Source organism: Abrus precatorius, unplaced genomic scaffold (genome assembly GCF_003935025.1).
Source record: "Abrus precatorius isolate BTA unplaced genomic scaffold, Abrus_2018 Scaffold3, whole genome shotgun sequence".
In the NCBI taxonomy this organism is placed as follows: domain Eukaryota; kingdom Viridiplantae; phylum Streptophyta; class Magnoliopsida; order Fabales; family Fabaceae; genus Abrus; species Abrus precatorius.
The window spans coordinates 19141914-19153579 of NW_020874373.1; the positions used below are offsets into that span (position 1 = coordinate 19141914).

At 33.6% G+C, this 11666-nt stretch overlaps 1 protein-coding gene across 3 annotated transcripts; it reads left to right on the forward strand.

The window, feature by feature from the left end:
• Positions 1-4995: 4995 nt before the first annotated feature.
• On the forward strand, positions 4996-10363 carry LOC113863603 (uridine kinase-like protein 1, chloroplastic). Of its 3 annotated transcripts, none has more exons than XM_027497242.1 (14): positions 4998-5324; positions 5411-5502; positions 5587-5656; positions 5740-5858; positions 5948-6044; positions 6375-6454; positions 6652-6846; positions 8570-8653; positions 8753-8813; positions 8967-9027; positions 9225-9318; positions 9445-9502; positions 9732-9814; positions 9918-10362. In XM_027497242.1, exons 1-14 carry the CDS (start codon positions 5183-5185, stop codon positions 10062-10064), a joined length of 1383 nt encoding a protein of 460 aa, XP_027353043.1. In that variant the 5' UTR covers positions 4998-5182; the 3' UTR covers positions 10065-10362. The 3 variants fall into 3 exon arrangements, with proteins under 3 accessions (XP_027353041.1, XP_027353043.1, XP_027353042.1); XM_027497241.1 differs by having other exon boundaries at positions 5007-5324; positions 9430-9502; positions 9918-10333; XM_027497240.1 differs by having other exon boundaries at positions 4996-5324; positions 9225-9502; positions 9918-10363.
• Positions 10364-11666: the final 1303 nt, after the last annotated feature.

The following is an 11666-nucleotide window of genomic DNA, read 5'->3' on the forward strand; positions in this document are numbered from 1 at the left end:
GTGATCCAAACCCCTGAACAAAAATATTATCTCACTAAGCTACTTGACTATGAGTTTGACATTGAATATCGGTTCGACCATAGCAATGCTGCTGCTGATGCTCTATCTCGGGTTCCTGCTGAATATCTGCATACTTACTCTACCTTCGAAGGTAGTTTGATGGAAGACTTAAGAGCAGTTCAACTTACTGACCCTGAATTATAGCAACTGCATGAGCAACATAAGCAGTTTCTTCTGCCTGAAGGTTATTCAGTCCAGCATGGCCTCCTATTGTTCAACAAGAAACTTTTCCTTCCTAGTACTTCACCCTTGAATGATCAAATCTTACTTGAATTCCATAGCTCACCCCAAGGGGGACATTTTGGCATTCTTAAGACTTATAAAAGGGTTGCAAAACAGTTTTATTGGAAAAACATGAAGAACATTGTGGCAAATTTTATTTCTTCTTGTCTGATTTGTCAACAAACCAAATACATGACTACTAAGCAACCTGGTCTCTTGCAACCTCTTCCTATTCCAGCAGCACCATGGACAAAATTATCTATGGATTTTATTATTGGTTTACCAAATTCAGCTGGTTACACTGCAGTATTGGTGGTGGTTGATAGACTGACTAAGGTAGCACATTTTAGCCCCCTTAAGCCTAATTTCACTGCAAAATTTGTTGCTGAAGTGTTTATGAACTCTGTTCTCAAGTTGCATGGGTTTTCATTGGGGATTGTTTCTGATCGTGATCCTATTTTTCTAAACACTTTGGAAACAATTGATGTTACATGGAGGCACTAAACTCCATCATTCCTCAGCCTACCACCCACAGAGTGATGGCCAAACTGAAGTTGTCAATAGATATTTGGAATAATACCTCAGAGCTTTTGCTTCTAATCAACCATCCTTGTGGCATAAATACTTATCCTTGACTGAATTATGCTACAATACCACACATCATAGCACTATCGGTATGTCACCTCATCAAGCTCTTTATGGCTACAATCCCAAGTTGCTCCCTACTTACATCCCTGGTTCTGCTTCTGCTGAGGAAGTAGATATCACTTTAGTGAATAGACAACAACTACAACAGCAACTCCAACATCAAATCTCCCAAGCTCAGTCTCGCATGAAAAAATATATTGACTCTAAAAGAAGAGATGCAGAATTTGAGATAGGCCAATGGGTTTGGGCCAAATTCCATCATTACAAATAGCAGTTTGCTGTAAAAAGACTAAATTTCAAATTAGCAAAACGATACTTTGGGCCATTTTTAATTTTAGCAAGGATCGGCAAGGTTGCATATAGACTTGATATCCCCTCTAATTGTAAAATCCATCCTGTGCTACATGTTTCCTTATTAAAACCTTACAAGGGCCCCCTACCACCCCTATTCTGTGGTTTATGAGGAGTCACAACTTCCACCTCTTCCCTTGCCTCAAGCAATCATGGCAGAACGCTAGACTGAGACACCTGAAGGACTCGACTATCAAGTATTAGTGGAATGGAACCACCAGGCCAGGGAACATGCTACATGGGAAGATTGAAATACCTTGGTTGATCTTTACACAGTATCGGCCCTTGAGGACAAGGTCCTTTTCCAACAAGGGGTAATGATACGATCCTAGATCATCATAACGGGAACCAAAGGATGAAAGGAGCCCCAAGTTAGGCCACAGACTTTGTATCCGAAATATAGTATAAGGAATATAGTTAGTTAAGTGGTTAGTTGAGTTGCTAAATATGAAGGACCTTTATTCTGATTGGTTGATAAGGTAGTTAGTTAGATATTGATAGGAATTGTTGTAATTAGTGAAACCATATTAGTATATAAGGACCTCCTCTATCAATTGTAATGGATATTTTTTGGAGATATCAATAAAACTAACAGAGGGTACCGTCTCTCTTTCCTTGGAGTTCTAAACCTGACTCGAAGAAGGTTTAACAACCATCTTATCTAACATGAATTTTTACTATTTAATTTAATTTTATAATAACGCATAATTATTTGTATTTAATATATTTTAGTATCATTATGGTTGGTTAACTAAAGAAAATGTAAAATGTCAAAGGTATTAGACAACTACAGTCGAATACATGTCCTATTTGGTTTTCCCAAATTTTTTGTCCATATAAATTCAAAAACAAACAATTTATCATGCTAAGCTTTCCATATATTTTTATCTTGATCCAATTTTGTAAATTTTAAATAGTCAAAAAGCATTTATGCCCGCAATAAGATTGTATGAGTAAGAAAACTATAGGGATAGTTTATGTGAAAATTTAGGTAATTTTTGTCTCATGATCCTCTCTTTCTTGTCATAGTATATTCTTAAATACAATTCAATAAGAATAATTAAAGAAAACATTAAAAAATTTTTTTTAATAAAACTAAGACTATTTGCACCAACTAATAAAAAAATTGATGCTAAAGCTACTAAAAGGAAATCTAAACTAGAAAAAGCATCTAAAAGATCATTAAATTGAAGAAATTATGCATATATGAAAGAAGAGGATTCCACTTTATGCGTAATGGGTAGAATAAGGTCATAATTTAGAATAGGTTCAAATTAGAAGACTTATCTTTCAATAGTAAAAAAATATAATAAATAAGTTATCATGCTCTTTAAAAAAACTAATAAAATTCTATCTCCAATAGTTTAAGGAGTAATTTGATATTCTAAATATATTAACTAATGTAATGGTCCTCTAGATCTACTTATCACCTATCCTGAATAAAGTTACATAATAATCCAATTTTAAGAATTGGATAAGTGCACTGTGTCGTTTTACAATTTTTTAAAGCAGTCACTTATAAAATAATAATGTAACTATTTTAAAGGTAATTATAAAAAATAGTAAACATGTAACTGCTCTTTAAAGCCACGATTGAAGAGTTATTATATTTCAATTGCTCTTACAAATTAAAATTTCAAAAAAATTCTAATAACTTCTAACTTATAAACTCATGTAGGATAAATCATCATTAAACTTGCAACTTTATAAACCTCTCCTTCTTTGTTTTTTCTAAGTTAACAAAGTTAGTCCTTTCGAAGGATCTAGGTACCTTTTTCACACATCTCTCTCTATTTTCTCTTTCTTTCTTTTTCTTTCTTTATTAACAATAAAACTTCCTATTATTTTGAATTTTTTTTGTTTATTGGTGCTTCGTTCATTTAGATATGAATTGTTTGGTTACTATAGTATACAAACTCGAGTTTTAACGAGACAAAGAATCAAAATTAGTTTGTGATAAGAGAAATTCACAAATGAAAAAATTTTGAATTTTAGACACACGAACTTAAGTTTAAACGTAACAATAAATTAATTTTGGTTTGTAATAAAAACTCAAGAAGGAACAAATTTTAAATTTTAGATTCACAGTTTATATTTTGAAAAACGATTAATCTCTCTCTAGTGTCTTTTTTGTTAGAGTAGAGATGAATTATTGATGTAACATTTTAAGTTTACATTTATAGTTTTATTTTAATTAATAAACACTTTCATATGATTTTTTTTTATAGTTTTTACCATTATCTACTTATTTGAATAAATTGGGCCTATTACAAATAAATGTTTTAATTTTGTATTTTTAGTTATTTTGACCTCTAACTATTATTTCTGTTATAATTATTTCTACAGATATTGTTTTTTAGCTGATTCCAGTTGCATTGGATTCTACACATCCAGGGCTTCAAAATACATATATGGATAGCTAGATTTAGAGTTTTTTTTCAAGTTTTTATGATTTTTTGAAGTTGAGGCAGATTTGCTAAATATTTTTGTAGGATTGCATTTAGACCTTTATTATTTAATAATTGTATTTGTACTTTTAGATATTATTGAGGCTCGAATTTTGGCCACTTAATTTACCTTAATCTAAATCTATAAATAGACTAATAAGGTTCTGAATTAGGAGAGGATGTGATTAAACACTTTGAGATTTTGAAACTTGGTCAAAATAAGAATCATTGTTTTTACTTTTTCTCGAACTCTCTCGTTCTTTTCTCATACTTGCGTTAATTAAGTGTTTCGATCTAATTCAATTTGCGGAATCCAAACGCTATAATTCTAACTTGAGTTTTGCACTAAATTACTCTGAGTTTATTCTCTTTTTCTATCTAATCTCATAATTGTGTATTGCAATTGTGATTAACTTTTCTATTGTTAGAATTTAAATTAAGACTCGATTGATGCTTGATTTGATAATTAATGCTGATTAAATTAAATGATTATTTGACTTAATTCGTAACTTTATTTAATTAAGTTATTCGATTGAATTAATAATTAAATTGAGTAATTATTTAAACTTAAATTTAAATCTTTAGATACTGTGATAGTCAAAATTACACTCATTTGATATTTTGTAAATTGATTTTTTTAATTCATTTTTACGCAATTTTATTATGTTTATAATTCAATTTAATTAATTTGCAATTTTCAAAATCTAATCAATAAAGTCATATCCTTATAATTCAGGCAGAAAGCCCACGTTCAGACAATTATGATAAAATTTTTTGGTATAAAAAAAATTGTATTTCACTACTTCAAGAAATGAAACTTAAATATTATTTATATATATATATATATATAGTGGTTGGTTACTTTTAATAAAGAAACATAATTTTTTTATTTTAATTTCATGAGGTCTACAAAACTAATTTTAGATATGAATTTAAACTACACCAAATATATAAATTATTTAGATTTCATATGCTTTTAGTATTTTATTTCAAAATTTATATTGATCAGGATAATCTTGCTCAAATGCTAGAAGAGGAAAAGGAAAGAAGGCTTCATATGTTGTGCTCTTTAGTGGCGACTTCTAAGCCTATTAGTTTGTGTGGGGAGCAAATCCTCTCGTGTTCCAAAAAGATTGGACACCATCTAATCTGACCGTTCCTTGATTTAAAATGAAATATCATATCACTTGCCTAACAACCATAAAGGATAAATTTATATTTTATTCTAATTTTGCTAATAAAATAAAAAATAAAAGGGCGTTGAGGAGCGTGGTGGTAAAAGAAAGACGGCACAACGGAAGCTGCTTTTTGAACGGACTAGTTAAAGAAACGAATGGCATAACAGGAGGCATATTCGACGCCCTTACTCATACCTAACATAACACTCAGAAAAACACCACAAAACAAAAACGACCATTCGTTTCAGCTTACACGACGAAATCAAGAGAGAGGGGATGCCGGAAGAAACGACGTCGATCGATTACGTGATGGAGGCAGCGTCTGGGCCCCACTTCTCTGGCCTCAGACTCGACGCATCTCCCACACACGATTCAACCCTAACCCCCGATTACCTTCCCAATCAACCCTTCGTCATAGGTCTCTTTTTTCTTTTTCATTTTCATAAATAATCTTTCTTTTTCCCACCCTTTTTTGTTTTAATTTAATTTAATTTTAAAATGTAGGAGTTTCGGGAGGTACTGCTTCGGGGAAGACCACCGTTTGCGACATGATCATTCAGCAGCTTCACGATCACCGCGTCGTCCTCGTCAATCAGGTACACTTGTATTTTCTTTCTTTTTGTTTTCCTTCTTTTTAATTTTCTTTTCTATTTTTAAATTATTTCTTTTTTGTTCTGAAGGACTCGTTCTATCGCGGGTTGAGACCTGAGGAGTTGGAACACGTTCACGAGTACAATTTCGACCACCCTGGTAATTTCCGTATTCCGAGTCGCTGTTCAGTGAGCGCGTGAGTTTAGTTCCCTCTCATGAGCGCGTCTTGTGCTGTTGTGTAGATGCTTTTGACACTGAGCAACTGTTAGAGTGCATGAGGACACTCATCAGCGGCCAGAGCGTTCAAGTCCCTATTTACGATTTCAAGAAGCACCAACGCTCTTCCGATAGCTTTCGCCAAGTACTTTCAACGTTATTCTTTTGATTTCGAAGACTTGTTTGGTTTTGGGCTTTGTTTTGTAGGAATTGACTTCTCTTGTTTTTGCTCAGGTCAATGCCTCTGATGTGATTATATTGGAGGGAATTCTTGTATTCCACGATCAGGGTGTCCGCGATCTGATGAACATGAAGATATTTGTTGACACAGGTTTGATGCATTTGTATCACCCTCCTTCAATCACTCTGTCACGTGTGTGTTTATGAGTATGTCTCATTGTTGTGTTCTGCTGCGTTTCTGTGAGTGCTTAATGAAATAGAATGGTTGAAAACATGCATGAATAATTTGTTTCAGAATATGAAAACACTGCAACATATCTCTTATATGTTCTGTCACATGATATGAAGGTTTAGTAAACCTTTTTTCTCCGTACTTTCCCTATGGTCATCGCCTTTCCTCTGTCATTGCAGTGGAAGATCCTTCCCCTCGCTAGTCCCTACTCTGTGTCTAATTTTATATTTGGTTATTAATTGCTTACAGATGCTGATGTGAGACTTGCTCGTAGAATTAGACGTGACACAGTGGAGAGGGGCAGGGATATAAACTCTGTACTTGAACAGGTAAGTCCAACAATTTAGTTAGTAACCATGGTTTTACAGCAGTTAGGCTAATAATGATAACTCTTTCATATGAATTTATTTATTTTGAGAAAGTTTGATATATGGACAGAGAAAATTGAGAATTTCACAGTCCTCGTGACATGTGATTAATCGCATTGCATATTTGTTCCTAACTGCTTGTTCTGTTGGTTTTGTAGTATGCAAAGTTTGTTAAGCCTGCATTTGATGATTTTGTTCTACCATCAAAAAAGTATGCTGATGTGATAATTCCTCGTGGAGGTGATAATCATGTTGCCATTGATTTGATTGTGCAACATATCCGCACGAAGCTTGGCCAACATGATCTATGTAAAATATACCCAAACGTTTATGTTATTCAGTCTACATTCCAGGTATCTCTAAATTTATTTCGTCATTTTTTTCCCATTTTTAATGATAAAATTTGGGGAAGATCCGGTGGCACATCTATGCTATTCACACAGACAGACTGGATTACCTTTTGAAGCTTTACAGTTGCTTTAATGTATAATTTTTTATTCTTCCTGGAAGTGAAAAGAAAATTGTCCTTAAGTTTTATGTTTTTGAGTCATAAGAATTGTTATTTCAATGTAACCGAAGTACTTGGTTTAATTATAATTAATGACCAAGAAAAGTATTTTGATGAGACAGAAAGATTATTGATGTTTTTAGATTTAATCCAGATGGTGCAGAAACTAGAAATTGAGAATAATCACGATTCATGGCCACAGCTTGTCATTCATATATATGGTAACTAAATGATACAAATGCATGGGCCGTGGTATGGAGGTTGGAATATCTTTTGTGAATAGAAAAGAACATAGGTTGTTTATACTTTGGTAATTCTTGCTATTCCCTTTTCTGTTCACAGGCTACAAGGTGGTATAATGTTAGGTAAGCCGAGTGGGCTGGTTTCTGTTAAATGAGGTAGGTAGAGTTAGCTAGTAATAGTTAGTTAGGATTCTAATTTCTAACTGATTGACAGAGTTTGGATATAAATAAATCAGGAGAGATTGAGAAGACTAAGGGACTAGGTTTTCGGAGAGAGATCTTAGCCTCTCAGTCCTGAGAGAGCACTGTCTGTGTTCTTTGCCAATGAACATTGTTTTCTTTTTCTATAATCTGACCCAGTTCTACCAACTGGTATCATAGCTAGTGTCTTAAGAGCTATGGGGTATTGAATCGTGAAGGTAATTCCGACAGTTGAAGGAGAAGAGGTGTATCATGTATGGGTGGTCAATCAGCATGGAGTAGCACACAAGTGCTGCAGAAAACCAGAGGTTGAGAACCTATCACTGGCTGTAATGGCTTCATTGGGTGTGCCTTCTGTTTGTGGCTTTGGTGCAAATGGCACAATCTGAATGCATTGTGGTTGGGAACATCTAAAGAGATATTTTCCAAATATTGAGGAGGGAAAAAAGCTTTTGTCGAATTTCCTAATTTCTTATTTTGTGCTAGTGACTGCCTTATTTGATTCTGTTGTATATAGATGGACATTGGACCTAAAAATTTAGTGGGTGATTCATTGATTCTTTCTACTCCAAAAACTTGCCTTAAATCATCTTGATAGACTTGTTCTTCATCATGCTATGAGATGAATGGAAGTGCATAATCCTTTATTCATTCATTGAAGAGAAATAAAATGGATCCAAAAATAGTAGAAGATTTAGTTTATGTGAATCCTTTGACTTCTGTCTAGGGGAGATGAATGGTATACTAAAGGAGAGACAAGGTTGTGGGACATTAATGGAGAAGTACATGATCCAGTTTATGATGGTGTTGGACTTATTCGATTGGCTGAGTTATCTCTTGATGAACCAAACTTAATTTATATATTACCTTGATTATCTGTGTCAAATTTTGTCAAAATTGAACAACTATAAGAATGTAATCAAAGGGTCCTTGTATTCATATGTTTCAAAAATATATATATTACGTTAATTTTGATGTATATGAATAAGGTATCAAATATTGTGGTCAAGGTGAATATTGTGGGGAGCGGGGTTGATTTGTTCATCTTAATCTGATGCATTAATGTAGTATATTGATTTGTTCATCTACACTTGATCCTTAATTGGTTATGCTTATACATTTCAGATAAGGGGGATGCACACTTTGATTCGAGACCGAGACATATCAAAGCATGATTTTGTATTTTATTCAGATCGACTTATACGACTGGTACTGTGTATGCCTTATAGACTGCTGAATTTCCTTGGTTCATAGGTTTTATTACTTACTACATGAGACATAACCACCTTTCTTGATCTTGGTTATCAGGTTGTTGAGCATGGTCTAGGTCATCTGCCTTTCACTGAAAAGCAAGTGGTTACTCCAACAGGTAATCATCTGTCCTTGTCCTCAGTCCTGCCATGTTTTCATGTTCATTGCAATTCCTTCTACTGCAGCTTGTCTGGTATAGAAGCAACATTAGTACACAAATTGATGTATGTGTTGACGGCAGTAATTAACTGAAATGTGTTTTGTATTACAGGATCAGTCTATACTGGTGTTGATTTCTGCAAGAAGTTGTGTGGTGTTTCAATTGTTCGAAGGTGAGCTTTGAACCAGGTATTAATTTTAGCGGGTGCAGTCTAAATGATAGGATACTGGTAGAAATGCAATGATGTAACTAAGTGGGTTTATCATCCAGCAAACGTTGAGTCCTAATACTAAAAATGCAGTTTTTCACTTCCATACTGTCTAGGCTACATCCTGTAGGCTTATATTTGTTATTGCTTTTGGATTATAGTGGTGAGAGCATGGAAAATGCACTTCGTGCATGTTGTAAGGGAATTAAAATTGGAAAAATTCTGATTCACCGGGATGGAGACAATGGAAAACAGGTAAATATATCATTTGGAACTGATGAACTTGACTTAGAGCAGCCCTCATGTGTAGTTTCTCTACGGATGTGGTTTGTGTTTAATGGTAAAACCCTTTGCATCTCTGGGCAGCTTATATACGAGAAGCTCCCCAAGGATATTTCAGAACGGCATGTCTTGCTTCTTGATCCTGTCCTTGCCACAGGTGAAATTTTGAAATGTCCATTTTTCCACTTTATCTACCTCTACTGTGTCATATTTCAATAGACTTCCTGAAACCCTTTATGTCAGCAGCAAATGGTCACAGTTTTTTTTGCGTCCTTCAAATTCATGGGAAAAGAAAAAAACACCCATTTAATAATTTTTATTTCTTATAGTTCTTTATTTTGCTCATTGCTGATAAAAAGAATTAACATCAATAACTTCCATTTTAGGTAACTCTGCTAACCAGGCAATTGAATTACTCATTCAGAAAGGAGTACCCGAAAATCACATTATATTCCTGAATCTCATTTCTGTGAGTTAATTTTTATGCCTTCTTTGCAGAAGTAGTCATGGTTATTTGATTATCATTTCACACTGTTTATATACATGAATCTCATGACACTTTTTGAATTTAGGCTCCTGAGGGAATCCATTGTGTGTGTAAAAGGTTTCCATCTTTGAAAATTGTCACGTCTGAGATTGATGTTGCATTAAATGAGGAGTTTCGTGTTATCCCGGGATTGGGTGAGTTTGGTGATCGCTATTTTGGTACCGATGATTGATCCAGCAGAGTGACCTGAGGTACAGACACCTTCTGGGTAGCAACTGTCTTGATTAAGAATGTGAAAAGAAGCTCGCTGCATTGTAATGAGACATTAAAGATTCAGCAAAAGCCAATTTGGTTGTGAATTGTGATGTAAGGCAGGCATATTAGAATAACATAAATGCAAACTCACTCTTAGGTTGATTCTCAGCTTATTGAATTTACAGATAAATCCTTTCCAAATGTTATCAAATACAAATTCAGGAGATAATTCAACCCATCTAGTTGAGCAAAGGTTATGAGGAAAAAATTTTTCCTTAGGTAAAGCAATCTATGCGTGTTATATTTTAATTATTTTATGCGAAAAAAATACAATGAAGTTGATTTTTTTAAAAAAATTTATTTCTTAAACAATTTCTGCATTTATCAACTATATATATATATATTAGTTGAGGTGGTTTAACTAAACGGAAGATTGAAATAACAACTTAGTTAAATTTAAATTGGTTTCCTATTTGTACATATTTTATATTAAAAAAATGTATATTAAATGATTATATAAGCGAGGAACTAATCAAATGTTTTAAATTTTTCTTTTTAGAGGATAATACAATTTCTTTTGGGTAATTTACTCTACGTCCTTTGTTTTGCACATGCCCTTGGGTACCCAATTCTCTCTTCTACCCCCTATTTTGCGTGTGGTAACAATCTGTTTCGTGCACAAATGAGGATAATACATTATTCTCTTGTGTGAATTTTCTGAAAGTTTGAAATTACAAATTACTCTCTGAATGACTTTAAAATGTGCAAAACAAATCTTAATACATCAGTCGCTGTTAATGGACATAATATGACAATTTTAATGGTAAAAAATTGCAATGCTCTGGGTGCAAATGGTGGATAATGTATATGTAACGTTTTAAATTCTCTTACCGTTTGTTTGGGATGGATACCGAGTCAAATAAAGAGGTAAATACCAAAGTCTTTGAATTGGAAAAATGAGGATTTATCCCCTTCTCTTAACCATAAATGGAGGTAGATTTCGGCATTCTCCCTTTCCTTTTCAAAAGAAAGTTGGAGGATGGGTACACATTAATTCTTGACCGTTAATAGGAATTATGAAAAATTGGATGGATAGGATTACAAGCTGTTAAAATAATGTAACTCATTATCATTGGTGAACCCCTCTCAATTCCAATCATATCGTCTTCTTGTCATTGGTCTCAACACAGTGCTTTTAGCTTCTTGCATGAGTGAGAGGTTGAAGTTGATGGAATGAAAGTTGAAGTTTGTTAAACTTATACGTATATTTATTCCTGTTAGATGGTCCTTTTTATTTTTATTTTTATTATTACAACAAACAACAGAACAACTAACAAATCATTTTGGAAAAACAAATTCCTCTATCATCCTCTTGGAGGATGGGAACAAGCTGATGAGGGAAAAAATTGAAAACAAGTTTATCCTCATGCACTTGAAAAGCCTAATGGAAAATATCAGCAACTTGATTTCCCTAATCACCCAGTATATATCTTATGATTAAGAGAAACATTAGAATTGACTAAAGTTATGGCTAATTTTGAGTCCATTTCAACAAAGATGCCCTCCAACTTGCGGCTTT

Excerpts from the sequence above, each read along its gene's own strand:
- LOC113863603 (XM_027497240.1), top strand. The coding sequence starts at position 5,183 with ATGCCGGAAGAAACGACGTCGATCGATTACGTGATGGAGGCAGCGTCT. Across the intron at positions 6,045-6,374 it reads GAAGATATTTGTTGACACAG|ATGCTGATGTGAGACTTGCT; the intron begins GTTTGATGCATT and ends AATTGCTTACAG. Across the intron at positions 8,814-8,966 it reads GCAAGTGGTTACTCCAACAG|GATCAGTCTATACTGGTGTT; the intron begins GTAATCATCTGT and ends TTTGTATTACAG.